We start from the raw sequence: 27,705 nt of genomic DNA, 5'->3' as shown, positions 1-27,705 counted from the left end.
TATCTACTGGCATATTCATTATTCCGTTCTAAATCAATGCTATTTCAAGCATTCGCAACATTCGCAAACTTAGCAATTAACATACCAACCTCGTCAGAAGCCTCAATACAATGCCAATGCCCAATGCCTTTCAATACCTCGAGGGACTTCTCCTTACTTGAGACATGATCAAAGATGTGCTGGCACCCCTCCATAGAGGCAGACTTATCCTCCTCGCCCGCAATAAGCAGGAAAGGCGCCTTGACAGCAGCATAGTCCGCCGGCTTCGCGGTAGCAATAGCGCGACACAGCGCGGCATAGCCCTTAGGATCCTGGCCCAGGATCAACTCCCGGATGAAAGCCTTTTGGAGGTGGGTGCTGCGCGAGCCGACAGCTCCAAAGGGGACGGTATTTGCCATTGGCTCCATTCCAGCTGCAGGCAATTTAGCACATTTCTATTTAATTTTGAAAAGAGATAATAAAATAGAAACTAAAAAATCAGATAAGCAGGCAGAATAGGGGAAACTTACACTCGAGAACAGTTTCCGATCTCTTATTCATCACTGTCACCAACATGTCCGACGGGTGCGTTGGCCCAATGGCCACAACGCCCTGTATGCGATTGGGATACCGCGCGCCTAGCTCTGTCACCACGAGGCCGCCCATTGAATGTCCGACTACGACGGCCTTGTGGACTCGTAGCGCGTCTAGTACGCCGATGACATCCTCTGCGATGCCGGGGATCGTGATTACACCATCAGTGTACGGTGAGCGGGCAGCGCCGTATGTGTCAATAGTGATGCAGCGGTGGAGTTTTGTGAGATGCGGGGTTACTGGGTAGTAGTAGTTTTGTGAGGAGCCCAGACCGTGAATGAAGATGAAGGTCAGGCCGGTTGGGGTCGGAGGGCCGGCAGGGTGGGAGTCGGCATAATAGAGACGGTGGCTGTTTGCTTGGACGAACGGCATTGTGGATGATGATTACTTTAAGACGACAAAGTATGAAGGAATGGGGAAGAGTAAAGGAATAGAGAAGCGGGCAGGGAGATCTATACAAATGATAAGTGTAACGTCATTCCCGATAAGATCCTGGCTACAATACTATTTTGATACAAATGTACAGTGTTATGGATCCTCCAGACCATTTCTGATCATTCCGTCGGAACAATTGAGCTCTAAACTTCTACTCCAAATTATTGAATCTCCCGAACCGAAAGGGCCTTGTATATCCGAACAGCGCGGATACCACCCGACTGTCGGACCAGACCCGATCCAACGCCAAGACTTCCAGGTTGGACAATGTAGGTACGTAGTCCAAAGCAAAACATGCGACAAAATGCTGCCAAAGCAATTTACCGAGTTCAAATGAAATCATTGAGAGGGATTTTTATTGAGTGTATCAAAAGGGTCACCGCCTCCATGTGCAAATGCTTCTTCAATCCAATCTGCGGTCTCGTCTCGAAAGGAATCTCCCAAAGAAGACGCCAATGTGGGTATACTGCGCGGTTGATCAGACAAAGGAGGTTGTAAAATGGAAGTTTCCTCAGGTGGGGAATGGTCTCCCGTTTCGTGAGTACTCGTTTGTGTGATAATAGCCGCTTCAGCTTCAAGGAAATCGGCGGGGTCAAACTGGAACGATTCCCCGAAAGATGATTCTAGCGTGAGCACAGCCGGGGGAGGTTGTAGGGAGGGCGATTCATTGGGTACAGAGGTATTCTTCGTTTCTTCGTCAGTCGCTCGTGTGGTAGCAGCCGTTACGGCTTTTTTCACAACCTCTTCGTCGTCAAACGCCGAGCAGTCCGAGAACTCATCTTCTTCCTTGAATGAAGCCCGAGTCGCGGTGCCAGTATCCTGGCCTTCGGGTTCTTCCAGGACGCCTGCATCTCGAATCCCAGATAGATCATTTCCTAACACCTCATCCAGGTCGTCAAAGGCATCCGAGTCAGCTTCTGTATCTCCACCAACGCTCCCCAAATTGTCATCATATGATTCGACCTCCGTAACTGTAGGCGCAGGTTCCGGTGCAGCAGGTGACTGTCGCTTCCCTAGGAACATTGACAGTAGCGGCTGACTCGACGGGACGCGTGCTGCATGTGGATCTGGGATGCCGCGACGCTTGCGCTCCTCACGGGCCTGCGCCTCCTGCTCAGCTTTCCTCTTTTTGTTGGCAATGCGTTTCTTTTCCTTCTCGCGTAGCTTCTTTGCTTTCTTTTCTCGCTCCTCCTCGCGATCTAGCCGCGCGATCTGGGATGCGGTGAACTTAAATCGTTGGTCGCTGCGCTGGTACCGGCGTTTAACGGTCTTGGACTTCTCCAAGATGATGCGACGCGGCTCATCCGGCATTGTGGGGGCAACCGTGGCAGCGACTGCCTGCTGCTTGTACGATCATGGGGATGGAGAGCTGTGGTGGGTTGTATATACCAGGAAGGGTTGGAAGTGTTGCTTCTTTTTTTGGTTGGCGGTGATACGTTGTGCCGACCGCGGAAGGTCAACAAATTACCAAATTGGGTTGGACCCTTCTAACAATTTATTCCAAGGTTATTGATCTCTAAGTGTGTTTTTTTAGATAGCATTTCATTCCTTAATTTAATCTATACGTTAGGTTTTGCTAATTCGTTGACGTCATTCAGATCTTGCAGTCGCGGACGGGATCCCAGCACACGGGCTCGTACGTGTTGAGCTTGAGGCTAGCCATATCTTCATCCGACAGTGTGAAGTCGAAGACCTGCGAGTTCTCTAGAATGCGAGACTCGGTCACTGACTTGGGAAGGGGAACAAATCCCTAATAAAAACAGGTTAATAACCACTGTCGGGCACAACAAGAAAATCATGTACACATACCTTCTGCAAGCTCCAGCGAATCAAAATCTGAGCTTCGGTCTTACCGTGCTTCTTAGCCAGGTTCTGCAGAACTGGCTCCTTCATGCGAGTTGCTTGCACGAGGGGAGAGTATGCCTCAACAATGATGTTGCGTTTCTGCAGCCACTCTGCAATATCCTCACGCGGGCACCACGGGTGAATCTCATACTGGCCGACAGTGATTTGTCCACCCGCTCCACTCTTGATGTACTCTTCCAATTCCTCAAGGTGCTGAATACCAAAGTTGGAGACACCCAACGAGCGAACGTGGCCGGCCTTCTGGGCCTCCACGAGTGCGCGCCATGTGCCGAGACGATCCTCCTTACCGCCGTAAGGCGCGTGGATCAACATACTAATGGCCACAATGTTAGTTTGCTAATTCGCATTGTTTTCCGAGAAGAAGGAGCTCCGTACAGGTCAATGTAGCCAAGGTTTGCCGCGGCGATGCTTTCCTCAATGGCCTTCTTTGCCTTCTCGTATCCCATGCATTTCGAGGGAACTTTGCTAGTATAGAAGATCTTAGAGCGATCAAGTCCAGATCCGCGGATGGCGGCGGCACTTTCCAGCTCATTACCGTAGACTTTGGCGCTGTCGACCTGTAACAGGACGGTCAAATCTGGGAACACTTGTTGCTTGGGTTGTGCAGTTGCTTACATGGCGGTATCCGAGCTCAATGGCCTTGCGGGTTACTTTCTCGGTGACATCGGAGGGACTAGTCAAGAATGAGTCAATAATCTGTCGCGGGGCTTTTTCATACAACAATGGTCATACGTTTGGTAAACCTAGCTCCCAAGAGAAATGTCAGTTTATGTAAATATGTATCACCATTCCAAGTGTCAGTATACTCACTCCGAATCCAACAACGGGGATCTCGTAGCCCGAGACCAACTTATAGGTAGACTGCAGCGAAAGGGGAGCCATGATAATTGTTTTGATGGTTGAAAAGTAGAAGAAGGCAAGTGAGGGGGCTAAGCTTAATAGATAAAGATTCCGACACCCACGGACCACCTCGGTCCAGTCATTTCCGTTTCTTAGAGCTTGACGCCATCTAAAGTGGAGTTATACGACGATATCGGGGACTACATCCAGCATATTAATGGCTGATCAATCAACGTGGGGCAGGTATGAGTAACTTGACGGCCACCAGGGTCTACGCTGATAGGTCAATTCAGATTGGCTGGAGCTTACCAATAATAAAATCTTCAGACCCCTCCAAGCCCTGGAGGTTGCTCTGCAGCTTTGACGTCAACTTTGCCCCAATCTGATCTGATTAGGGTTTGTCTTATCGATAAGGCATGACTCTTGAATGTGGCAGCGCAGGGCGATGTTCGTGATTGATATCATATGTTTCAAAGGTTTAGAGTACTCAGCAATTTTTTAGTCTCAGACTATCCATCGAATATCAAAATTATTCTCCCTAAATAAACGCATTAGCAGAACAAGTGAGATTCTTGGAGCATGTCCGGGCGGTGATGAACGGCAGATTATGTGGTGGGGTTGAGTCTGGCAAGTTCAACATCGTCAAGGCTCTCAGATGATAGGTTGATTTGCTCAAATATCCCTTTGCATAGGAGCATTACGAAGCTCTCATAGCTTTGATCTGTTTTTACACAACCCTGTTATCACTCCAATTTGCGCATTCTTAGGCGACATATGACGACATCGCAATAACAACATCCAAACCGCTTTTATCGCATTCTACCTTCCTAAACGCCCGGCCTATAACCGCGCAATATTACCGCAGAAATGCGTTGTATCAAGAACAAAATTGAGCACGATGGCTCTGGGGCGGTGACATTGTGCCCAACCGAGCCAGAAGACATGGTATCGAAGTCCTCAATTTCCGTCTCAGCACCCCGCAGTCATCTAATGTACCATTCGACAAATCTAGTGGCACGCATACAACCTGATCCGACCAGGCGATCTCCTTCGAGCTAGTGCAATTCGTCGAGTCACAACAGTTCAGGATACCGGGTCAACGAGCTCGGCGCGCGTTCATTTGAACCTCCTAATTCGCGTGAAGAATCTCGACTTTGACCCACAGAGCTCTCAGCTCCATGTATCAGGACAAATTACCAACGAAACACCGCACACAAAAATTGGACAATTCCATACCCTCGATCTAGAGTTGAATCGCAATTTCACGTTAGAAAAAGAGGTTGGGGCAGATGGAGAAGGTTCGGGGTGGGACAGTATTGCAATTGAGTCACTCAAGGATGCTGTGGATGAGGGCGGTAAACGCCGTGCAGAGGCTGTCGCAGTAGTGATGCAGGAAGGGCTAGCTCATATCTGCTTTATTGGTCAATTCCAGACAATATTGAAGCAAAAGATCGAGATGTCTGTGCCGCGGAAACGGCAGGGAGGAGGCGATCATGATAAAGTGAGTTTCTGCTGTGCCATTGTGTCTATTGGCAGTGTTCAAAACTTACACCACAAACTCCAGGGAATGAACAAGTTTTTCAAAATTACACTCGAGACGCTCCTTCGGCAAATGGAGTTCAATACCAGTCTTACTTCAGGCGCCAACAACGAAGCTGTACGGCCCGTGCTTCTCGCTTCGCCCGGTTTTGTCGCCGCTGGCTTCCAAAAATACATTCAAGCCGAGGCATCAACGACAACTCCTGGGCTCAGGCGACTTCTTCCCAGTCTCGTGGTCGTGCACTCCGCATCGGGATACACGAATTCACTAGCAGAGGTTCTGCAGTCGCCTGCAGTTAAGACCATCCTGGCTGATACTAAGTATGCCCGTGAGACCAAATTGATGGACGACTTCCAAGAACAACTGCGCAAGGAGACCAACAAAGCAACATACGGTCCCCGCGAGGTTGAGTTCGCGGTTGAACAAGGTGCTGTCGGCCGAGGTGGCGGCGTGCTCATTGTTTCGAATCGCTTGTTTAGATCACAGGATATCGCTGAGCGTAAACGCTGGGTGGGACTTGTGGACCGCGTTCGCGATGTTGAGGGTGGTGAGGTGCGAATTCTCAGCTCGGATCATGAAAGTGGAAAGCGCCTCGAGGGGCTGGGTGGCATCGCTGCGCTTTTGACATTCCCAGTTGTTGAGCCAGACTTTGACTCTGATGCAGAATAGACTGGCAATTAGACGGGCCATTTAAAACATACAAATATCTACATACTTTAACATATGGCACAATCAAAGTACAGGAATAATCGACCGTTTATGTGGCCTTGTGATGTGTTTCTAGTGGTCTTTTCAGTTTTCCCCTTTCAATTTTACTACACAGCGGGAGAAGTCAAGGAAAGTGTAAATGTCTGCGATGGAGACGACCTTTCTGTGTATAACTAGGGATATACCACAAGGATTTATTAATCGGGTTCGCAGTGTGCCAGTGTCATTGATGCTGCTGAGGCTCTCTCTCTCTCTCTCAAGAAAGCCAATTCAAAGATTATCAAGCCGTAGATGAATTACAAAACGATATGACATCGAGTGCTTTTTGAACGAGGCACTTTGCGTTTGCAAGGCTGCAAGTCACTGTAGTTGAGTATTCTATTCCCCGTACCCTGATGTCACGTTCACATCTGGTTCTGCTGGCTGACAGTGCTGAAGCTCGACGTCGTTCCACGACACAATTTCAGACCCAGTGTATTTTATCCACCAGACGATGTCTCCAACGCGATATCCAGTTGCCTGCCGCCTGTGGTGTAATACCCATGAACCTGATAGGATCGATCAAGGCCCAGTAGCCTCCAAGGATTTCATCCATGCCACAATTATGTGATTAACCATCTGGAAACCGAGCCATTGGCGCTTCCTACTACACTTGTTAGTGAACTTTCCCACTTTCACATGCTGTTTGACGAATTCTGGTATCGGAACACCTACGCGCAACGAATGAACAATTTCGGGATGAACCCCCTAGACGGTGGGTTCGCAATGGCATCATTGCGCTGCTTGGCAACGGAGGCAACCGTCTACACAAACTCGATAACCTTGTTCGCAGTTGGGGGTTAGGGACAGTCCCTTTTTTTGCCTTTCGTTTCTTTAGGCATTCGACATGACTATGGTTTCTTTTATTTTCTTCTGAACTGCAACACCTTCCAACTGCAGCTTCAAATCCTCAATGTCATTTCATTCTCTTCGGCGAAGTTGGGAATTTCATCGAAAACTGGCCTCCTTGGTGCCACAGCTGTATATACACCATTTGATGTGTTTGTATGATGGAATCGATGGTTTGGGAATGACCTCGGGAGGATGGGGTGCGTGGATGGTTGTCTAGTCTGCTCCTGCTTCAACTAGGATCAAATCTCATCGTTCTTGCCTTTTTCTACACTTGCCAGAGTCAGAACTAATATTGACTTGCCACCTTCCTTACCTAAGTATGGTGTGTTCTCACCTCAGCGTCCTTCTTCCAAGGAACCTTGGGAGTTTGGATCGGGTACGACTTGTCACTTTTTCCAATGCTGCTATAAGGTCTCTGTTGTGGTCCCCCTCGGTGGGTTGCTGCTTCAAAGGCACTCCCATAAGTCCCACCTTCTACATACAGGTTTACTTCTTCCACTGTCAATGATAATCCTGCATATCGGCATTATGTAGAAGGCAGGTCCATGATCATGGCTGTGCTAATTCGCCCTTTAGTATCTATTAGCCTCTAGGTCATCAGTTTGATATTATAGTTCTTCAGGAACAACCTTGGCAGAGACCCTCCAAGGTTAAAAATATGCTTTGTTTATTGATCAACACATGATCGAGCACACTCTGCCATAAGAGGTGGAAATCACCATTTCCCATGCATTCTCATGGTATCGTTCCTGCCTCCGTGGCGGCTTTCACCCAACTATCCCTCTCTTGCAATTCCTTGAACCACCTGTCCACGTTCGGATATCTTTCGAATACCTCCTTCCATTTATCTGCCTTCAAGGCCGCTCCATTGGGCAAGTGAAACAAGTCTGCCAAAGTCAATTCGTTCCCGGTAAGATATTTCTGACTAGCCAAGATCTTATCATCAACAGCCAAAACCGTATCAAGGTCCTTTTCAGCTTGTGCGACCCTTATTTCGTCGGGGAGACCAAGACCTTTCATTCTGTCCACAGATGTAAGTAAGTCCCAGATAGCTAATAGGAATAAAATGGGAAGAGATATACGTACGGCTTGATCACAAGCTCGGTTCCTATAGTCTCAGCAGCAGCGGCGAAATAGCTTTGTTCGATAGAACAAGCTTGTTCGAATCGACCATAGGCCTCGTCATCTCCCTCTGGGATGAGCTTCTTTCCAAAAGGGTATTTCCTAACCAAACAAATAAAGATCTCCCTGTATATATGACAAGCATGTCGAAAGACTTACTTGGCAAGATACTTGCAAATAGCCCTACTTTCAAACATCACAAACCCGTCATCATCTAGTGCAGGCACCTTGCCAAAAGGCTGGAGCTTTTTATATTCTTCGCTCTTTTGGTTCCCCTTTGCAATGTCAACGAGGATAAATTCATACGCTTACCCCTTCTCGAGAAGCGTGACGAGAACACGGGAAGTGGACATAGCGGAGCCGTAGACTTTGATGACTATTTTGGCTGCCAAAATTTTGGAGACAGTGTTGGTAAGAGTGTTCTTTTGATGGATCTGGAAGGGATCGGGGGTGGAAATACCAATGGATTTGCTTTTTTGCTGTTTTTTCTGCTCTAAAGGTCCGAGAACCGGATCCAGCCTATCACATATTCGAAACATACTAATATATACCTCTTGGTGCCACTGTGCATGTGCTGCTTTTTCAATCCCCGACTAAATCTATTACAGTTGAAACTCTAGATATTGTGCTACCAGGGGCGATTATCTGCTCAGTTGATAGCTTTTTTAGATTCCAGGATTTTTGGCGGTTATCAACACATTGAAGAAGATGCTATGTAATGGCTCGCTCGTGATATGATTGAAAGGTTGCTTGCCTGTACGCCCACGGTTCACTTCGCGTGTGACATTCAATGTGTATAGCCCTCTCGTATACCACCTCCAAACTATTTGTGTCCTTTTTGATAGCCGAGATTTCATGATTTGAACCAAGAAGTACTAGTGAGCGAGGTTCCATCACGAGCGAAGTTAATTTAGATGTGAAGATGCAGGATTTTTGCCGCAAACACCTTGTGGATCAGCTAGCTTGTTTGAAGTAGGGGTGATTAAATACCAGCTTCGGTGGGATAATTTTAGATATGAAAGAACAAGAAAGAATTCAAGACTCGAAGTTCTAATCGAATTTGTGCGTGATCTAATCAGATCAAGTGTAGGATGGCGTTCCAAGGGATAACATCTTCAAACCTTGGATATGGCACATAATAACCTAAATGGGACTTCCGAAGATGCCCAGACACAGATCAATTTTTCTTCTAAGGTTTTAGGAACGAGTAGGTAACAAACCAGTCAGAAATAGTTCTTAAAATGCGATGCGTAAGCATTTGTCCTCAATGCTCGTCAAAATATATGGATGGACGTTGCTAACCTAAGAGCTTCTGCGATCATTGTAATAAACCTTATGTGTGCTAATCAAATGACAATAATTTGAGATAATGCTAGAATATTGCTAAAAAAAAAAGGTTATAAAAAAAGGAAATAGGGCAGAAGTGTTACTCTATTGCGCCATTCAACCCATGTTCTCTGCAATCCATCAAAAGAACTGATTCAAAGTCTCCGAGATGTCCATCGATCCCCTCTCTTTCATGACTGCTCGCTTAGCAGGACGGTCTCCCCTTTCAGGTGGTTCAGTCCGCTTCTTCTCCCTTGCGCGTTTCTGTTTCTCAATATCAAATCGTTGCTTAACAGGATCTCGAGTAAACAATACGATCGACTTCGCATTATAGCGAGAGCGAATAACAATCCTGTCTCTTCTACTATGGTCGACAGTTGGTAGTTTGAACTCCAAAATCGGGAGATTCGTAGATAGGGAGGATGGTCTTCTCGAATGCTCGTCTCCAGGTATCTGGAGACTAGACTCGTACACATGAAGCAAGGCCAAGAGATTATCATCAATTGTCTTTGACGTTCCGTGGGTTTCCCAGAACCAATCGAGTCTGCAGGCCGACCATCCCTTTATGGGAATGACACCATTGACGGGTTTATCGTATTTTTCAAACATCTCTGTAATGTTCTTACACTCGTATGCCACAACGAGTTGGAGCTCTGGCAGTTCACGCAGAGCTCTTAGTGCCGCAACGGTCAGTTCGCGTTGGTGGTAGAGCCTGAGAATGCGGAGGTGCTGTAGTGCGTTTGATTCAATCCAACCACGCACAAATCCATCTTGCAAGGGGAGACCGTCATTGCTAATGCCCATTGGATCCAATGGGGCCAGATTTGATGTGTACGGCTCACTGTAAATGTCTAAGGCAACCAAATTCTTGATGTTTGGTATAGCAGTCAGGTCTGTGGCAGTACAGTATGTGGTTGCAATCGTTAAAATTGCACGCCAGCGAAAGTCATCGCTGTTGAGAATACCCAAATAGTCTCTCAGTGGCTTTTTGGGACAGCCAGCATTGAGGCAGTAGTAGGGACTAACTTCATGGAATTGTGCAGGATAGACGCTGGCCATTATTTTCCACATGTGCATTGTCTGCTTGTTGCTATGTATATGATCAGATTTTAAAAAACAGATTCGGGGGTTCTGTCAATGGGTTTTAAAAGGCCTCTAATAATGACTTACCACTTTTTGAGGGCATCCCAAAGATATTTTGCCAGATACCAGTGAACGTATTCAAACAGCTCAGGCTTCAGTGCTGACTGGTCTCGCAGCAGTGCTTTCATTGCTGCATGCTTGAGTGACCCAGATCCCCGATCATTCGTTGTCTCCCATCCATGGGGTAAAAAGGGAATCTCATGATACCATGTGGGTCCGAGACGTAGGAACCCAGGTGGCTGGTTGTCTTCAAGGATGATGGACATCACGGAACGAAATCATGGCCAGGACAAGGAGAAATTCAGTGAAAAGTTGCAGTGTAGCTTTCTAGCAATACCCATGGATCATATTATTGGAAAGGCTGATGTTTTACACAAATCAAACAACAAATTTTGAGATTGGGCGCGTGTTTGGAGTCGAAACGGGATTGATTCGATACATTCACGTGACCATGTCTTATACAGACGATGGTGATCCACAGGGTTTTAGCAGGTGGCATTTTGGTTTGCCTCATCAAATTCTCGCAATCTTCAAAGGCACTTTCTTTTCCTCGGCTTCTATCTTGGTTCTATCATATTTTGACCATGGGCTGTCCTACCTTCCTAGCTAAGCACCCTGCTTATCTCTGTTACGTTCGTGAAGTTGCTTCTGGAGAACTTGTGATGCCGGAATACGAAAGGGTAGGTGACTGCATTCAAGTAACCCTTGATGAAGGGAAGATATGTGAAGGAAGTATACAAGGGGTTGACCAATATTGTATACAATATAGGATGAGAAGAACCATGTCATTCTCCAGGTTGGCGAGCAGTATTGTCGCTATTTAGGATGCACTGTCAGCGATGTGAGAGGACCAGACCCTAAACGCATTACAAATGCGTACTAATTCATCATATCCCAATGAGCGATTGTTTAGCTTACTGTTCTTAGCATCCCTACCTGACTGGAAACTTGCGGAAGCATGTCGGCCGTCACAGTGAAGATGTGCAAGTTGCCGATGGTGTCACCGGTCTGATCAGTTTTATTGAACAAGAGAAAGTCCGAGGTAAGCTGGATAGTCTGAGTTTGCAAAGACATACCTAATCAACGAAACGTTTAGCTTGGTAAAATGCGCTTTTTGCTCCCACCGATCCAGCCCCGTCCTCAACCTCCCCGGTCACGGCTCGCAATATCAATCGCAATATCAATCGCAATTCCAAGCGAGATATTATTCACAATGCCATTTGAAAAGCCGATCGTACCTGAAGAGTATGGAGTGTATACATTAGATGGGGTGGGTCTGAGCCCGAAGTAAGGGCTGCGGGAAACTGGGTGGATTTGATCGATTGTTAATTGATTGGGTCAATGCATTGTTAATTCATTACTATTCGTCAGTTCTGACTGATCTCCCGCACCTTAAATTAAAGTCGTTTGGTCTTGTTGATGTCCAAAGTCTTCTGGGCCATAATCCTAAAGAACAGCTAAACATATGTTAAGAGAAATAACCTATTATGAAATCCGTAATAATGATTTATTAATGTATTATTTTCCCTCTGAGGTTCAGTCGATGATATCTACTCCCAGGAGGAACGACGAACTTACCTTTTTTTAGTGTGGTAATACCAATACCAATAATTCTTACTAATTCTTACTAGTGTGCAGCTTATAGCTTTCTTCGTATTTAATTTAGTGTACTCATTTGAAAGAGTACCGTATTTATTACTCCGGGCGTACAGTTCCCTTCTACGGGCAGAGTACGGATACCTACGAAGTACTAGGCAGTTGCCTATCTACTTGATCCCTTTCACTTCTTGTCTAGCGCTCAAAAATTGTCGCCTTTGGCTCGGTATAACTGAGTACGCCTCTAGCACTAGGTATATTTAGTTACAGGCCTATCTCAGTCGACTGACCCCCACTATCGTCTCTTCGCTCCCCTCTCTTCTCAAAGATCTCGCTCAAATCAGGTCAGGGAGCAAGGTTGATAATAAAAATGGAAAGTGATGGGGAGAAACTCGAGGGGGGCCGAGTATCCCTCAAGCGAAGCAGTGCGCTCTCCTTCCCTTCCACCAACACAAATGGAGAGTACAATCTCAAAAAGGTGTGAGCTATACTAACAATAATTTAATTTCCAGGAATGGACTTCGAAGACGATGAGTCGACAAAAGATGACTCCGAATATAATGCATTTGATAACACCGAGGAAGAAGAATGGTGGAATGAAGACGAGTGAAGACGAGAATGAAGACGAGAGTGAAGATGAGAGCGAAGATCCGGGTTGTGAACAGGAGGATATTGAAGATCATGAGTATAGCACTTCCGGTGATGCGACACGTACGCTGAAGATTCGTCTTTTTTTGGCGGATGAGGAAGTGGGCGAGTTTAAGTGGATGGAAAACTTTGTCGCCAAATGCACTTTGATGTTGTGGTCGCCACTGCTCTGGCTCGCTATATTCATCGAGAAGATATGCGCTCTGAATTCTGGCAAAGGATGGAAGAGCCCAGCGAGGACATGTGCGATGTGGCCTTCCATGTCTTTGATCGATATGGAACAGTTGAGACCAAGTATAAGGACCACCCAGTGCAAAGAGGAACCGGTGTATGGGGAAATGAGCTCGATCATGGCCCTATTTTCCTAATTGAAAAACTCCATGTCACACTGGAACTACGTCGAAAAGGGCTGGGCCAGAAAGTAGTGTCTTTACTTTTGAAAAAAGCCCAACAGTTCTCCCTAGACAATAAGGGAGACGGCAAATATGCAGATAGTTTCTACGGATCCAATGAGGCTTTTGAGCAAGCATGGACTCTGCATGCTCTAGTCAATCCTGGGTATCTAACAGCTGATGTCGAATCGCAGTTAGTGGATAAATCAGCAGAAGAGCGCGTGATGATACTGAATCAAATTCAATCCGGTGGTATTGACTTCTGGCGATCGTGCGGTTTTCGACGAATCGGAGCATCTCGCTGTTTTGCGTTTTCTTTCGATCTCCAGCATCAGTCTCGTGCTCTTACAGCGGCTTCTGATTTCGACCCGCGTAGCAGCCATGCTGAAGAACTTGAGTACGAAGAGGTCCGACTTATCTATGAGACAGATCGTTCTATTGAGGTAAAGAGATTGAAAATAGAAAGACTTCGTGAACCGTTGCCGCTGCATTATGCCGCTCTCACTCTGACGGACGAAGAACTCAAGGCTTTTTTCATCACTCATGCTACAGACAAGATTGGTTGGGATCGAGTGACCAACTCAGCAGCTACGCTTCTACATCTAATAGCTTGCAAACTCAAGCCCCTGAGTACACAGTGGCTACTTGAGAATGCCCACCAAGCTGAATTCTGGAACACGGCTCGTGATATTGACGGGTACACCCCGCTCGAAGCATTGCAGGAGAAATTAGAGAAAATTCGAACACGAAAGGCACACGGCTTCATGACCTTGAATTTATCAGATCACTTCAAAGGGAACTCCGACACCGCAGTGTCCTGTCTCTCCTTTATTCAAACAGGAGTCTTTGGGGCTTGATAAAGCATGTCTCCAGTACGGGTGTACATGCGGAGAAGGTGTGGGAGGATTTCTATCCGCCCGAATGAGGAGCTTTCTGATCTTTCAGGGTGAGATTATGTACGACCTTAACCAGGAAGGAATTGATCATGGTGGTTTCTGGATAGACTACCATGACGACAAAATCGTGCACCTCGATTCCGATGTGCGAAACAACCCTGCAACCAACAAGTCATTCCGACAAGGCTTTGTTAATATTTTTCAAATTGCGGCGGAATGTCTCCAAGCGAAAAGAGTTCCCACCGCAGAAAATCTCGAGTGGTGCTGTAACAATCGGAGCGAGTGGCCACCGGTTACCAAGAACTACCTACGACGCGCTGGGACGCAGATGGGCTGTCGAGCAGTTCTTCGGTATATGTTCGACGCTGCTAAGATGGAGGATGAGAAGGCAGGTGATGGATAGTGTCGAGATATATTAAATAGGGAGTGGCCGGACTTACCAGCTTGCAGAAATGATCGTGAGTTTGAATTTGTTGCTAGGGCTTGTGGTTACGGTAGGGATGACTTTGTCCCGTTATTCTAGTAGATTTAATAGATTATATCTCTTATCAATGCAGCAACAGATTCGTGTTTGCTATACTTCTGACTATATCAAAAGTATTGGCTTAAGTACAGCTAAAGCTGGCAGTAGGTGACGATGAAAAGGAGATGGAAGGCGCGGCCAAAACTGACTCATTGGTTAGGCCTTCCGGAGAGCTTAGAGTCCTTTAAATATATGCCCTAGTATGTTACTATAGAGACGATAGGTCTATAAATACAGCTAGCTTACTTGGAATCATTCATAGCGTGGGGGTTGGCTTTGAATCCTTGGGAACATATCAAGATCGACAGATAAGATCTAGCTAGGACAGTAAAATTCATCACTATGCTTACAATTTTGGCTATCTCCGAAGCTTCCATGTACATATATACCTCAAACCGGTTCATTCCTGCGCGCATACCGACTCCATGTACGTATTTTATGCCCCTTCCAGTAGAGTAAATAAGGCACCGGCACAAACAACAACGAAATGCAACCCAAGAGAGTCAACGCCCATGAAACGCCAAGTTGCTTATACATGATTTCCGCGATCGTAGCCATAATACCGGCAGCAACAAGCCGCAGCATTTGAAGACAGGAAAGCGCGCTTGCAGCATGTGCCTCGAACACATCGGCGACGTACTGGTACCCCGAGACGAAAACACACAATGTCCCAAAGCCAAAGAATACCGAAGCGATAAGCGGGCTCCAGAACGAAATTGAGAGCCTGGCCGTCCAGCCCATCCAGAATAGCGAGATGGGGACAAAAGGCGCACCAAACATAGCCATGTACAGACTGATCTCTGGGTTGGGGCGCTTTTGGCCCCTCGCACGGCTGCGATAGATCTCTTTACGGAGAAGCCACATTGAAACCGGCATGGTCAACGCAGAAAGAAGGACTCCGACTTCAATGCCCAGGAACGCGAGCGAGGTCGAGGTCGGCTTGAAGTGGTTTGCTATCGCATAGATGGAGACGTAGCCCGCGATGAAGGTGTACAGGATCAAGAAGAGGAGGGAGAGGGAGAGTGCGTGGATCATGATGATTGGTTCTGTGACAAAAAGCACAAGTGGTCGATACAGTGATATACGCATGCGGTGAGCGAATGTGGCTTTTCTAAACTCCAGCGGGGACCGGTAGCGGTCGTCGCCTGTTAGGCGTCGGAGCTCTTTCGCTTTCCAATATAGTAGGATCGGGCCATAAGTCTCGGGCAGGAACAGCACAAGTGGGATCAAGACAAGTCCTGCGAAGATTATAGTCATCCAGTCCACCCAGCGCCAGCTTACTGATTTAGAATGGACTGCGAACGATCCTGGTACTGGACCCACCAATGGACCTGTAAAAATGATTATCGCAAAGATCGGATAGGTGTAGACTCGTTCAATACGTGTCCAGACGTCCACGATGGAGGCTCCTGCTAGAAGCGCCGGGGCAGACCCGAAGAATCCAGCTAGACCGCGGCAAACAATTCGCTGTACCACTGATTGGGCAAACCCTGCGCCCATGTCGAACAACATGAAACCGATCATGGTGGGTATGTACACGGGGTTGCGTCCGACGACTTCTGATATAGGTCCTGTTATCAATGCGCCTAGTCCAGAACCAATCAGAAACATAGCTAGACAATCTCGGTCAGTCGGGTTCAAGTGATCCAAAGAGTTAACCACATACTAGTCGGCAAAGTCTGGATCTCAAAGCTAGTATGAAACAATGCCCTGGCTGTTGTGAGAGCAGTGGAATCGATCGTGGATGACCAGAAGATCACACATCCAGTAAGTGAAGTGATGATAGTTGTGAACAGCCGACGTTTGAAAGACCAGTTGTGAGGATCCATGGTGTCACAGTCACCTTCAAATGTGACGATAATGAGTTTTTTCCTTTTCAATGTCTCAATATCCGATTCACTATCACCCGGTCGGGTTCTTTCAACGCCAGTCACCATAATATCAGCCGTATTTCCTAGTGTCTCTGCTGAATTGATGGTATGTGGCTCGGTTGGGATTTCCGGATCGTATTCTGCGCCCTCGACATCTCCTTCGCGCTCGATATGTGATTGAACGGTATGGCGAGGTTGAAGAGATGGCCCAGTTATAAAAGTGCGCTGGCCATGCTCCCTCCTTCGTGCAGCACCCAGATCATCAGTCGGCTCGCGAGGTTCCGTGTGGATTTCTCCTTCGCGGTAATGATAGCGGCCCTCGTGGGTCCAGACATCGTCGGGTTTCTCATGCTTTGTAACGAATTGTTGCTCGAGCTTTCTACGGATATCGCGGCGTTGGCGAATTGACTCCATTGTGCTTGGTTTGAGGTTTAACGTTGAGGGGTCGAATCAAGCCTCATTACATCGAATGTTCAGATCAGTTGAGGACCTTCGGTTTCAGAGGCAAAAATGACATATGACGGTCCCCCTGAGGATATGAAATCCGTACAGCGCCATATCCATATCACTCGGTCAGTTCTCCCGCCAATGACCCGTATACAGATCCCATAATATCGAGCTGAACATGCTTAGTTGATGAAGAGCTTGTAGCCGTTGATCTTGATCAATAATAAAGCTGTCTGGAATTTTTTCCATGGTTAACACTGCAACACCAAAAGGACATGTGTTGTGCAGATGTCCAGGCAGGCAGTTGTCTACAATGATGTCAGAAAGACATGCTTATCATCACGGAGCTAATCTCCAGCCCTACCTAGAGCTGCATCCTTTTTTCATGAGGATAAATAGTAATAGATCACAGATTGACAAGGATTAATCACAAATAGTGCACCAACCCACAGGCCAAATATGCATTGGAACACTGAGGCTGGAATTACATACAGGGCAATTCATTAAACACAAAAGCATGCTTCATTGAAAGCCAGACAAGCATCGTTCCTTGTCTTCATTTCCAAATGCAATTACATCACATAAAGGATGTCGGTATCTGTAACGGTTGTCAGAATTTGATTGCGGCTAAGTAACCCAAGAATCTTACCTAGGGGGTGACTGCAGCTCAGCTGTGGCTTCTGGGTATATTTGGACTCAAGCTCGTCACGAATGCTGTTCAAAAGTTGGACATAACTCTGCTGAGGGTTCTTCCGAAGCGCGGCAATGAAAGCCCAGGACATGGCACCAGTGGCCTGGCCGGCAATATTTGCATCCTGACTGGTCTGGTCATCCTTGCTACCGGACCACATGATGACATCTGCGGGGCTAGTCTTAGTCTGCTTGTTGCGTTCATACACTTCGTCACCCTTGGTGGCCTTCTTTATGAAGCCCATAGCGGTTGACATCATGCCGCCCATGTCACCACGTGCGTATGCCGATACCACACCAAGCAGGCCTTGGCCAGCCTCCTTGGCCAGGTTGGGCTCCTTGAGCACACCGGAGGTGGAGTAGACGTAGGGGAGATCCAGAGCGGAGCCAGAGTGGCAGGAGTCGAAGATCGCTGTAAGTCGGACACCAGCTTGCAGAGACTGCACCATGATGCGGTGCATCTCGTCATCAACGATATGGCCAGCAACTCTGAAGTCGACCGGATAGATAACTTCATCATACCCATCATCTTCATCGCCGTCCAAATCGGGTGTCTGACCGCCGTGGCCTGGATTCTTATTAGTTCGCCTGCATAAAAGCGATTGAGGTATGGTTACTCACCAGAGTAGTGGAAGAACAACGAGTCGTTGGGGCGCGCGTCCTTGACCAACCAATGCATAGCCCGAAGAATGTTTGCCTTGGTCGGCTGGCTCATCGGATTCTGCTGGTCATCGGTCAAGAGGACCATGTCCTCGCGCGCATAGCCGAAGTTTTGGTTCAAGTAGGTCGACATGTTCTTGACATCGTTGATACATCCGCGCAGTTGACCCTTCTGACCGAAATAGTTGATACCAATCAACAATGCCTTTCTCTTACCCGTACAGCGGGAGTATTGGAAGCTATAGCCTTGGGGAGCACCGTGACCGAAGGCGACGGGGTTGGTGGGAGGGGGAGGCGGACCGCCGCTTTGGCCGTAGGCTGAATTTGGGCATTATTAGTTTTCACTGCTGAGAATGTGATTCTGGCTTGGGAAATGGTAGGCATACCTGGTCTTCCTTGCATTTGTTGCCCAGAGGGTGGGCGTTGGTTGTACCCAGATTGCGGGGCCTGGAAATGAGTGATACATGTCAACTGCGTGTATATCCGACGCAAAACTCATCATAACATACATTGTAACCTTGCTGAGGAGGCGGCCCGCCATAGGACTGAGATTGCTGGGGCGAATGGCTGTAACCGTACGGGTTGGATTGCTGCGGCGGTTGTTGGTGCGGCTGCTGGTGGTAGGACTGGCCAGGATAGCCGCCATAAGATGGCTGCTGTTGGTGATTCATTTGTCTGCAATCAAATCTTTGTTAGACTCTCGGGTATATTCACAAAAGAGCAAAAGGATAAGCATGGCGTACGGGTACTGCTGTTGCGGGGGATATGACGGCTGCTGCGGGGGATATCCCGGCGCGCCCGAGTAGGGTGGATAGTAAGACATCCGAGGAACTGTCCAAGTCCACCTGGATGAGGAATCAAGCGAAACTCAAAGACGTAGACAGAACGCGATGTTGAATGTGGAGAAGGGGAGATTCAAGGCACAGATCGGAAATACGGCAGCCGCCAAGCCTTGAAGAGTGCGACAAGGTAAATTTATGAAAGCAAAATATCCAAAGCGTGTAAGATCAAGTCAAAAAGTTCGTGTTCGGGGATTTAAAGATTCAATAAAGATTCAAGAGATATTTTGGAAGGGGATCTTCAGGCTTAGAAATCGCCACTTACACTTATCAGTTCGCGTCCACTATTTCCTTATAAGGCTGTTTCGGATTAGGACTAGACACTAGTCACAGATCAAAATCAAAACAATAAAAGAAGAGGGGGAAATTAGTTCAAATAGGAAAAAAAACAGGAAAATCAACGTAATCTGGACTGACTTTTATATCTGACATGCGTGTATCGGCAGCCCCGATCAACCCCTGTCTTGTAGCCCAAGATCCCCGTCATTGGGCTTCACTCTTAACATTATTGGATGTTTCTACTTTTTATGATCTTATATGCGATATTGAATAAGGAGAAATAAACAATATAGATCATATAAACGAGATAGATCATTCTGCACGTCATTCGGCTCAAGGACATTCAATAGCACTGCCTTGGCGTCGGAAATGAACTAGCCAATAAGATGTGCTAAGGGCTGAAATATACGGAGTAACTAGCTAGGCATATATTCCAAATAAACTAAGAGAAAAGCAAATAGTACGGAGTACTCCGTGTATTCAAGGCCCCTTAAGAAGATCCCTACTACAAGACTCCATCGTATAGATTGCATCGTATATGCTCGGATCGGCTCGGTCTCGGAAGGGAAATGGATCTGATATATCACCTGGAATTAACCAAGTTCCAATGCAGCAATACTTTCATGAGGACTATGTTTGTATTGTATGTACTTGGAAAGACTGTGTCAAGTCGGGTTATCTCTAACAACTCGTCTTCTATTCTCCCGTACTTCATATTCAATATTCATCTCACAAACACCGGCTACGAAGCCACTAAGGCCAGAGCAGAGTTCGCTTTAACTGCTTCGTGACCTTCAATCATGCAGGTGTCCTTCTTTTTGGGGGGGAAATATCATCGAGCATCATCCAGTTCTAGTCAAACTCGTTTATCCTCGTCGGGGCATACCACGGCCACGGCCCCGGAGGGCGCGCTGAGCGGCACCTGGCGGCATACCGCGCTGTTGACCGGGTTGAGCCGACTCCTCATTCTCTGTTGATAAGAAAATAGGGGTTAGTCATGATGTGGAGGATGGGAAGGATGGGAAGGATGGGAAGGATGGGAAGGATGGGAAGGATGGGAAGGATGGGAAGTAAAAACTAGTTAAGAGGCCACTTACTTATCGTTTCGTCCACACTCAGGATCAAGCAAGAAGCTTCCACTGCGGCCTGGATAGCATTGACCTTGACCAGGCTAGGCTCCCAAACAAAGGCCAACATGTTGTCACGGACGCCCTCGTTGTCGAAGTCGACACCAGCCCAGGTGTTACCCTTGCGGTGCTCCACACGCAAGCGGTTCAGGATATCTGTAGCGTCGAAGCCAGCGTTATCACACAATTGGCGGGGAATAACCTCCAGGGCCTTGGCGAATGCCTTGACGACGGCCTGCTGCTTGTGCGGGACGTTACGGTCGGCAAACCGGTGCATGTAGCTCGACAACTCCATTTCAGTAGCACCACCGCCAGCAACTATGGTTGTGTTGCGCAGAGCGCGCTTGACAATCATGATAGCATCGTGAAGACTACGCTCCACCTCCGCAATGAATTGTTCAGCGCCGCCACGCAGCACAAGAGTACAGGTCTTAGCGCGGGGGCAGTCGGAGAACAAGTTGAAACGCTCTCCGCCAATCTGGCGCTCCTCGAACGCGCCACAGGTACCCAGGTGGCGCTCTTGGATGTCAGTGCAGGTCGATTGGGTTGCGGCTCCGGTAGCCTGGCAAACACGGTCCATATCATCAGAGGCCACACGGCCAGCACAGAAGATGTCTCGGTCTGCGAAGTACCTGCAAATCAAATTATTAGTGTCAGGACACATACCCCATAACAAAGAGCAAAAACGTACTGTGTGGCGAGATCGCCAATAGGCAGCTTGCTAAGCACGACCTTCGCTCCTGTCTTGTAGATAGCCTCGAGCTTGTTGAAGATAATCTGCCACTCAGCATCGACGATGGCCTGGTATTCCGAGACCTGCTCGACACGGACTTCCGCATTGTCCTTCTCACTCTTAAGCTCCAGCTCGACATTCAAGCACACGATTCCGGGGTTCTCGAAATGTTTGGGCTGCTGCTCGAAACCAGCGTAGGAGAAAGTCTTCTTGAAGGCGACACCGTCAACGAAAAGCGAATCCTGGAGACCACCACCGGTAACCTTCTTGACACCAATCAACCTCTCATTGAGGTCGTCCTGGTCCAGCGAAAGTACCGCATCCACAACCACTATGATAACATCTTGTCAGCCTTGGGACAAAATTGCAACCACTAGGTAGGGGATCCTCACTCTTTGTGAAGAAGTCCGAATTCCGCTTGATAAGCTTGCTGTTCATGGCTGTTGCGGCTAACCGTCTTAGTGTCTCGACCTTCTTCTCCTGGGTGACTGAGGCATTCATCGTGTCCACCGCAATCTCCTTAACCTTGTTGACTGCCATGGCGCTCGCCCTCCGCAGACCCTTGATGATGGTCTGCGAGCTGACACCCTTCTCAACGAGGTCTCGCACCTCCTTCAGAATTTCACCAGCCAGGACAACTACGGAGGTTGTTCCGTCACCGACTTCGGCATCTTGGGACCGAGCGATATCTGTGAGAATGCGGGCGGCCGGGTGCACAATATCCAAAAGCTATCGAATACACGCAAGTCAGAATCACTGACTCCCTCCGGTCATATATTTGCATCAGTAGCAAGACGCACCTTCATCACTGTGGCTCCATCGTTTGTAATGGTCTGTTTGCCATTGGCATCCACAAGCAGGAGATCACCACCGTAAGGACCGAGAGTGCTCTTGACTGTTCCTTGCACTGCGACACAGGCGTTGATGTTGGAGATAATCTGACCCTTTCCTTGAGAGGCATCGGTGCCTGTAGATTGGAAAGCAGCAGTAGTTAGCAGAAACCCACCAACAAAACTGCCCGCACTGGAGACAACACATACCCTCCTTCAACACGACAATCGTGGGGGTTTGGCCGTTGAAGGCCATGATTAGATCGGTAATCGGACACGAAACCGTTCAATAAAAAAATAAAAGAAATAAGAAAAGGGGTATGGTGAGTCGAAAGGTCGGAGGGGTTGATCTGCCAAAATTTCCTAGAGAGCTCCTGTTCCCCAAAACCCCCCAGTCGCGCAAGGCGGTGACCAATCAGGGCTCCTCAACCCTACGCATTTAAGAGATATACACGATTTAAATTGATATAGAGTTTCTATGATATATATTGAGATATTTCATTCGAATAATGTACCTAAAGAGAAGCATAGTCTATGTAGCATAAAGCGTCATTTCACTGTCCACGGCACAATAGTGGTGGAGCATCAGCGGTATCTCAGATGCCTCAACGCCAATAGAACAATAGAAGGATAAAAGTAAGAAAAATAAGGGTAAGACAAAATAAATCCGAAATAAGATAAATCCCCCCGAAATAACAAAGCTGGGATAAAAATTTGAGGCTTGTTCACGTAAAGTCATAATTCCCGTCTGAGGGACTTCCATACTCGAACTTAGCGAGTAATTCAGCATCATGCTGTAGCTCGTGCGGTGGTGGGTTCACAAGTCCCAGCACATCTTGCCGAAATGGATCCGAGCCGTCATCTACCATCATTTGATAGGCATTGCTCGCTGTATGGTAGCGCATTGCATCGTCAAAGCTTGACATGCCGAGGTTGTGCGGCCCTGGTGCGAACTGGGCCGCCATAGGGTTATGTTGCTGATAGCGTCGGAGCTGTTGGTGTAGTTGCATAATCTGGGGGTCGAGAGGCATGGGTGCGAACCCAGCCATAGGGTGGACTGTGCCGGGCATGGCTGCAGGAATGGGTTGGTGCATAAGAGGGTTGTAACTGGGAGGCTCATCAGGTGCTTCGTCCATCGCCTGCGGGACATTGACCGGTTCCTTCGAGTGATGATCCATTGCGCTATCCATATCCATGCCAGACATTGTTTCCGGGGGTGATTGGTCATCGTCTTTGCTCCCTGGGATAGGAGGCGCCTTGAGAGTCTCTTTGCACTGTGGACAGTCTCGAATCACGCGATTGACAGTCTCTTTGATTCGTACCCAATGGTATTTTATCGCAATCGCTGCCGTAGTTTTGTTGATTCCAGCATGCTGCTTGAGATGAACTTCTTGGGCGATATCGTACTGCTGTTGCGGGTCTGACACAACCTCTTTATCCTTCAGCATCAGCCTCTCAGGCTCCCCATTCTCCCCGCCAAGAAGTTTATAATGAGTCGCTGCACTGCGAAGCCGACTCTTTTCGGCTCGATCAGCACCACGAGGGTACTTCCCATGCTTCAAATAATAACGGATTTTCTCAAAGCGATCTTGGGACACAGAGTCCTCGCCATCCAAACTAAGGCCTCTGCCGTAGATGATTGCATCGACAAACTCTCCAGGTTGGGATTTGATACTGCCTCCACCGGGGACTCGGCCAATCCGTTTGAATCCAAGGGAATCCCACAGGCGACATGAGGCAACGTTAGACTCATATACCAGGTTGAAGACTGCATATGTATATCCCTGAAAAAACGTTAATTCATCGCCCGTTTGAAGCAATTGCGGCGAATAACTCACTAGTCGAGGTGCCCACTCCAGATAGGATTCACCCATCAATCTACCCACGCCCTTATTTCGAGCAGCATCAGTGACAATGAAAGTGCCATTACAGACATGACTACTACGACCAGGATAATTGGGCCGAATGTGAAAGCCACCTAGGCAGAGCTTGGTCCAATTGGCTCCAGCACGGTCCATGATATGTGTCTGCTCAGCACTCTCGATATCGCCAGTAAGCATGACCACACCAAAGTTCGAAAACCAATATCGTCCGAACTGGGCCAATGGAATTGGCTCTGTCATAGCATATGTATCTCCCTTTTCGATCTCTTTGTTGAATTGATCAGAGAGATACTTCATTAGAGCCCGGGGTACTTCATCTGCTGATGCAAAAGGGACCAGGGTCGCAACCGTAACCCGATCTCGCAAAGTTACCTGTCGTGGAGCCAGAGCAAGGGGATAATCTAGATCAGGGCCCGATGGAACGAGCTCTGAATCTCCATGAACTTCAGACATGGTAATGTGACCCTTTGGGGGAGTTTGCCAATCACACGACTAATTGACATGTTAGTCAGATGCGATATACCCCTAATGTATCACACAAAACCTCATAGGTGAATACAAGAACAAGAAGCGACTACAAGGAACTGGATTCAACGGGGGTCTGTTCACTGACATTCTGGATTGCTTCTAGAAGCCCTCAATCGCACTTCGAGGACCGCGTGAGTATTCTCGAGTCCGGAATAGCCGCAACGCAAGTAGAGAAGTCGTGGTCCTTGCTGACTCACCTGGGCAGTATTCAGGCTTAGGTAATATAATTTGATGCCCGATTTCTCAGGTTTCATGCAGGCACTGCATACATACATCGTACAACTATGTAAGAGACGATCAAGAGCTATATAGATCCCAAGAGTGTGGTGAGCCAACTGACCTAATTATACCCTGATGTTTTAGGGAATGTGAATGCTGGGTGTGTGCCAGGAAATCAAACATGAGAACTAGGGCAAGAACAATATTTCATCAACAGAACTAGGGGCTTGGTCCATTTAAGAATAGTGAGTAAATATGTGTAGTTCTACAGTAGAATCCAAGACTATTGTACATTGTTAGTGTAGATTATTAAGTATCAATTGGAAATCTACTCGCGCTGATCCATCAGCAGCGGCTTGCGAACCAGACCTAACTATCTCGAGCCTATATCCCAGAGAGCCAACTTACTGTCCTCGCCATAAAGAAAGTTCTGTGCTAATTTATAGCTATGGTAGTCTGCCTCTGCAAACATGAAGTTATGTTGCGTGGTGAAGAAGCATATACATGATGAACACTGGATTATTACTGCGATATATATCATCTAGAATATTTATGTCGTCGTTATTTGCTGGGTAGAGGACGAAAACCAGCCCTGCGTTTGCCATTATTCCTGTACTCATATATGCAGATAATATATGTCTCGTACAGAGAATGAAAGGCGTACATAACAGTAATATTTCAAAATGGTGTAGCGCGTAGTACACGCACCACCCTTAGGGGTTGCCAGCGCCACAGGCATACATATAAATATATGTTCCTCGATGTCCCAGTGGTATCAATTCCAGGTTGATCAGGCTTGAGGCTTGATATACGTAAGCACAGTATGCATACTTTGTACATCGTACATGCGTATGCTGAATCGGTAATCTTGGTACGTGCATACTCTAGTGTTATTGTGAATAGATTGTGGTGTAGCTAAATTTCAATGGATCCAATCGGAAATCTTTTTCGTTATTCTACGTTTCCATCTTGCATTGCGTATATTTGCTGGCGGGGAAGGTTCTGGAATTGGTTTTGGGGCCAGCTGAGCAGTCCAGCATTGTACGTTGTACGTTGTACGATTAGGCTGCCATAGCCCCGCTCAGAAAGACAACATCTTTCAGAACTGCAGAACTAAATTTGCTTTCTGTATAGCACGCCATATTGTCGGCAAACTCACAGCCTATAACTATATAAAACTTCCGCCATGGCAGATCGACCGCAATACTTCGAGAATACGTTGACGCCGCTATCAATCAATACTACCACTCTTTCCGAGAGCCTCCACGAGCTTCGTGTTGCTGTGCGTAGTGGTGCCGAGTTGATACAAGAGAACACTCCCTTGCCTGAAACATGGGGCTCAAATGGCATAATGAGAGCTTTCCCAGGTATTTCAAGCCCCCACTTCACTTCTCAAAATCATGGCTTTCTAATCACTCAATAAAGGCATTGCTCTGGCATTCCTGCGCCTAGATTACCAGTCCTCGGTGCTAGACGATCACAGGGCTGCTTCTATTGACTATCGTCTTTACGCACTACAACGGATTCCATCAAGCCTCCCGGACACTCCTCTGCTAGCCTCCAGATTGTCTCCAATTGGCTCATCTTCGCCTGTAACTGCTGCCACTCTGCGAATTTTAGGTATTTTTGCAAAGAATAACTCGCAAGATAGCCCCAATGTTAGCATTGCCGGAAAGGACATCATTTGCCTTCATGATGCCATGAAATGCGCACTAACGAACGAGCCTCTTGTTATTCATGAAGGCCGAAAAATGGGTGGAGATGAGATGCTATTTGGGCGAGCAGGACTTCTTTGGGCCCTTTTGAACATTCGTGCTCATCACTTTGATAAAGAGACCCAGGCAGTCCTCTCACCTATGCTGGGGGGATTCCTCAGTTGATCCGAGTGATTATTGATGCCGGAAGACAAGGATCAAAGGAATACACCGAGAAGCATGGAGGCCAAGATGCACATCCATTGATGTATGTATGGATCGAGGGCTATTACGGTTTGGGCGCGTAAGTGTATCTCTACTCATTTTATATGTACAATATCGCTAATAGACGGTTTATAGAGTCCATGGAATAAGTAAGTTTGCACGCAATTAATTGGACTTTACCAAAACGAATGCTAATATGTGATTTAGCCGGTATTCTAACCATCCTGCTCTCATGTAAGCCTGAAGAGCTTACGGACTATCTTCCAGTGATTGGCGGTACTATCACTGCACTCTGTAAGCTATCTAAAGCTACTAATGGCCACCTCCCTATGGCACTGCCTCCATATCCTGGCTCCAGGCAGCGCTCAGAACTAGTCCAGCTGTGCCACGGGAGCCCAGGATTGTTGGTTCTTCTAGGAGCTGCCTTGAAAAACAAATCCTTAACATGCGCCTACTGGGATCCAAGTTGGGACGATGCCCTATACTTGGGCACTGAGCGTGTGTGGGAAGAAGGTCTGCTTTCTAAGGGAGGCAGTTTGTGTCATGGCGTGGCTGGCAATGCATGGGCATGGCTCCTCCTTCATGATTGTTTTGAATACCACACAGAGATTCTGAAAGATGCCCAGACAGCTTATCTCCAGAGAAATCAACTATCAGCACTTCCAAATTCCGAGATAAGTCAGGAGCTCACCAGTGACTTCTTCCTCTCGAAGGCACTTGCGTTCATGTTGCATGCACGTGAAACTAGGCCATATAACACTTCGCCCGCTTCTTCCGATAAAGATTATCGCATGCCTGATGAGCCTTACAGTTTGTTTGAAGGTCTGGCTGGCAACCTTTGTGCGTGGGCTGATACATGCGGGGTGGTTCAAGCCAGGCTGCGCAAGATGGAACTTGTTGAGCAGGGTGTATGCGCTACATCTGGTTTGTTACAAGATCCAGTATTCCGGGATGTTTTCAACAGGCAGTTGGGCTTTCCAGCCCTGGGTGGGAACGGCGCAACGGGTATTTTCTAAGCAAAGGCCCTTTTAAGTATCCCCCACCTGTTCATATAGTTGCTCTGTTCAGTGACGTCATATGTCCCCTTGGAATTAAACAGTCATGACTTTCAGATATAGCCAGAAATGCGAAAATACCTGAAACAATATAACGCAAGCTTGGAATAAGAGTCGGAATCCTGA

General features: G+C 47.4%; 14 protein-coding genes across 14 annotated transcripts; 5 read left to right on the top strand and 9 right to left on the bottom strand.

Annotated features, from left to right (window-relative positions):
• Positions 1 to 44: 44 nt before the first annotated feature.
• On the bottom strand, positions 45 to 945 carry N7479_006989 (alpha/beta fold hydrolase; the record flags this gene model as incomplete). Its single annotated transcript, XM_057254683.1, has 2 exons — positions 45 to 412; positions 510 to 945. 2 exons carry the CDS (start codon positions 943 to 945, stop codon positions 45 to 47), a joined length of 804 nt encoding a protein of 267 aa, XP_057108545.1.
• A 402-nt stretch (positions 946 to 1,347) lies between these two features.
• N7479_006988 (uncharacterized protein) lies at positions 1,348 to 2,319 on the bottom strand (the record flags this gene model as incomplete). Its single annotated transcript, XM_057254682.1, has 1 exon — positions 1,348 to 2,319. The coding sequence occupies one exon, from the start codon at positions 2,317 to 2,319 to the stop codon at positions 1,348 to 1,350; it is 972 nt and encodes a 323-aa protein (XP_057108544.1).
• A 283-nt stretch (positions 2,320 to 2,602) lies between these two features.
• Positions 2,603 to 3,756, bottom strand: N7479_006987 (aldo/keto reductase family protein; the record flags this gene model as incomplete). Its single annotated transcript, XM_057254681.1, has 6 exons — positions 2,603 to 2,758; positions 2,818 to 3,187; positions 3,250 to 3,431; positions 3,490 to 3,547; positions 3,607 to 3,617; positions 3,685 to 3,756. The coding sequence occupies 6 exons, from the start codon at positions 3,754 to 3,756 to the stop codon at positions 2,603 to 2,605; spliced, it is 849 nt and encodes a 282-aa protein (XP_057108543.1).
• Positions 3,757 to 4,581: 825 nt separating this feature from the next.
• Positions 4,582 to 5,923, top strand: N7479_006986 (putative translation factor pelota; the record flags this gene model as incomplete). Its single annotated transcript, XM_057254680.1, has 3 exons — positions 4,582 to 4,659; positions 4,727 to 5,215; positions 5,279 to 5,923. 3 exons carry the CDS (start codon positions 4,582 to 4,584, stop codon positions 5,921 to 5,923), a joined length of 1,212 nt encoding a protein of 403 aa, XP_057108542.1.
• Positions 5,924 to 7,588: 1,665 nt separating this feature from the next.
• Positions 7,589 to 8,328, bottom strand: N7479_006985 (glutathione S-transferase; the record flags this gene model as incomplete). The annotated part of the gene is made up of 3 exons (XM_057254679.1): positions 7,589 to 7,874; positions 7,940 to 8,101; positions 8,288 to 8,328. 3 exons carry the CDS (start codon positions 8,326 to 8,328, stop codon positions 7,589 to 7,591), a joined length of 489 nt encoding a protein of 162 aa, XP_057108541.1.
• Positions 8,329 to 9,442: 1,114 nt separating this feature from the next.
• On the bottom strand, positions 9,443 to 10,710 carry N7479_006984 (uncharacterized protein; the record flags this gene model as incomplete). The annotated part of the gene is made up of 2 exons (XM_057254678.1): positions 9,443 to 10,391; positions 10,472 to 10,710. 2 exons carry the CDS (start codon positions 10,708 to 10,710, stop codon positions 9,443 to 9,445), a joined length of 1,188 nt encoding a protein of 395 aa, XP_057108540.1.
• Positions 10,711 to 11,028: 318 nt separating this feature from the next.
• On the top strand, positions 11,029 to 11,524 carry N7479_006983 (uncharacterized protein; the record flags this gene model as incomplete). The annotated part of the gene is made up of 3 exons (XM_057254677.1): positions 11,029 to 11,124; positions 11,214 to 11,285; positions 11,372 to 11,524. 3 exons carry the CDS (start codon positions 11,029 to 11,031, stop codon positions 11,522 to 11,524), a joined length of 321 nt encoding a protein of 106 aa, XP_057108539.1.
• A 1,061-nt stretch (positions 11,525 to 12,585) lies between these two features.
• N7479_006982 (uncharacterized protein) lies at positions 12,586 to 14,379 on the top strand (the record flags this gene model as incomplete). The annotated part of the gene is made up of 4 exons (XM_057254676.1): positions 12,586 to 12,845; positions 12,908 to 13,894; positions 13,954 to 13,975; positions 14,026 to 14,379. The coding sequence occupies 4 exons, from the start codon at positions 12,586 to 12,588 to the stop codon at positions 14,377 to 14,379; spliced, it is 1,623 nt and encodes a 540-aa protein (XP_057108538.1).
• A 510-nt stretch (positions 14,380 to 14,889) lies between these two features.
• N7479_006981 (MFS transporter) lies at positions 14,890 to 16,784 on the bottom strand (the record flags this gene model as incomplete). Its single annotated transcript, XM_057254675.1, has 2 exons — positions 14,890 to 16,112; positions 16,166 to 16,784. 2 exons carry the CDS (start codon positions 16,782 to 16,784, stop codon positions 14,890 to 14,892), a joined length of 1,842 nt encoding a protein of 613 aa, XP_057108537.1.
• Positions 16,785 to 17,389: 605 nt separating this feature from the next.
• On the bottom strand, positions 17,390 to 18,838 carry N7479_006980 (caspase family protein; the record flags this gene model as incomplete). The annotated part of the gene is made up of 5 exons (XM_057254674.1): positions 17,390 to 17,415; positions 17,467 to 18,075; positions 18,129 to 18,485; positions 18,554 to 18,614; positions 18,677 to 18,838. The coding sequence occupies 5 exons, from the start codon at positions 18,836 to 18,838 to the stop codon at positions 17,390 to 17,392; spliced, it is 1,215 nt and encodes a 404-aa protein (XP_057108536.1).
• A 1,313-nt stretch (positions 18,839 to 20,151) lies between these two features.
• N7479_006979 (chaperonin-containing T-complex subunit CCT7) lies at positions 20,152 to 22,310 on the bottom strand (the record flags this gene model as incomplete). Its single annotated transcript, XM_057254673.1, has 6 exons — positions 22,186 to 22,310; positions 21,946 to 22,112; positions 21,538 to 21,874; positions 21,104 to 21,476; positions 20,383 to 21,044; positions 20,152 to 20,255 (listed from the first exon to the last, which is right to left on the bottom strand). Exons 1-6 carry the CDS (start codon positions 22,229 to 22,231, stop codon positions 20,152 to 20,154), a joined length of 1,689 nt encoding a protein of 562 aa, XP_057108535.1. The 5' UTR covers positions 22,232 to 22,310.
• A 390-nt stretch (positions 22,311 to 22,700) lies between these two features.
• On the bottom strand, positions 22,701 to 24,311 carry N7479_006978 (putative histone acetyltransferase Spt10; the record flags this gene model as incomplete). The annotated part of the gene is made up of 2 exons (XM_057254672.1): positions 22,701 to 23,759; positions 23,814 to 24,311. The coding sequence occupies 2 exons, from the start codon at positions 24,309 to 24,311 to the stop codon at positions 22,701 to 22,703; spliced, it is 1,557 nt and encodes a 518-aa protein (XP_057108534.1).
• A 1,480-nt stretch (positions 24,312 to 25,791) lies between these two features.
• N7479_006977 (uncharacterized protein) lies at positions 25,792 to 26,485 on the top strand (the record flags this gene model as incomplete). The annotated part of the gene is made up of 2 exons (XM_057254671.1): positions 25,792 to 25,972; positions 26,031 to 26,485. The coding sequence occupies 2 exons, from the start codon at positions 25,792 to 25,794 to the stop codon at positions 26,483 to 26,485; spliced, it is 636 nt and encodes a 211-aa protein (XP_057108533.1).
• An 80-nt stretch (positions 26,486 to 26,565) lies between these two features.
• Positions 26,566 to 27,540, top strand: N7479_006976 (lanthionine synthetase C family protein; the record flags this gene model as incomplete). The annotated part of the gene is made up of 3 exons (XM_057254670.1): positions 26,566 to 26,603; positions 26,660 to 26,673; positions 26,732 to 27,540. The coding sequence occupies 3 exons, from the start codon at positions 26,566 to 26,568 to the stop codon at positions 27,538 to 27,540; spliced, it is 861 nt and encodes a 286-aa protein (XP_057108532.1).
• Between the last annotated feature and the right edge of the window lie 165 nt (positions 27,541 to 27,705).

The sequence above is a fragment of the Penicillium vulpinum genome, assembly GCF_028829585.1.
Source record: "Penicillium vulpinum strain IBT 29486 chromosome Unknown utg000003l_segment0_segment0, whole genome shotgun sequence".
Classification (NCBI taxonomy): domain Eukaryota; kingdom Fungi; phylum Ascomycota; class Eurotiomycetes; order Eurotiales; family Aspergillaceae; genus Penicillium; species Penicillium vulpinum.
Note: the sequence above shows the minus strand (reverse complement) of the source record. Positions and strands in the feature narration are given on the sequence as shown.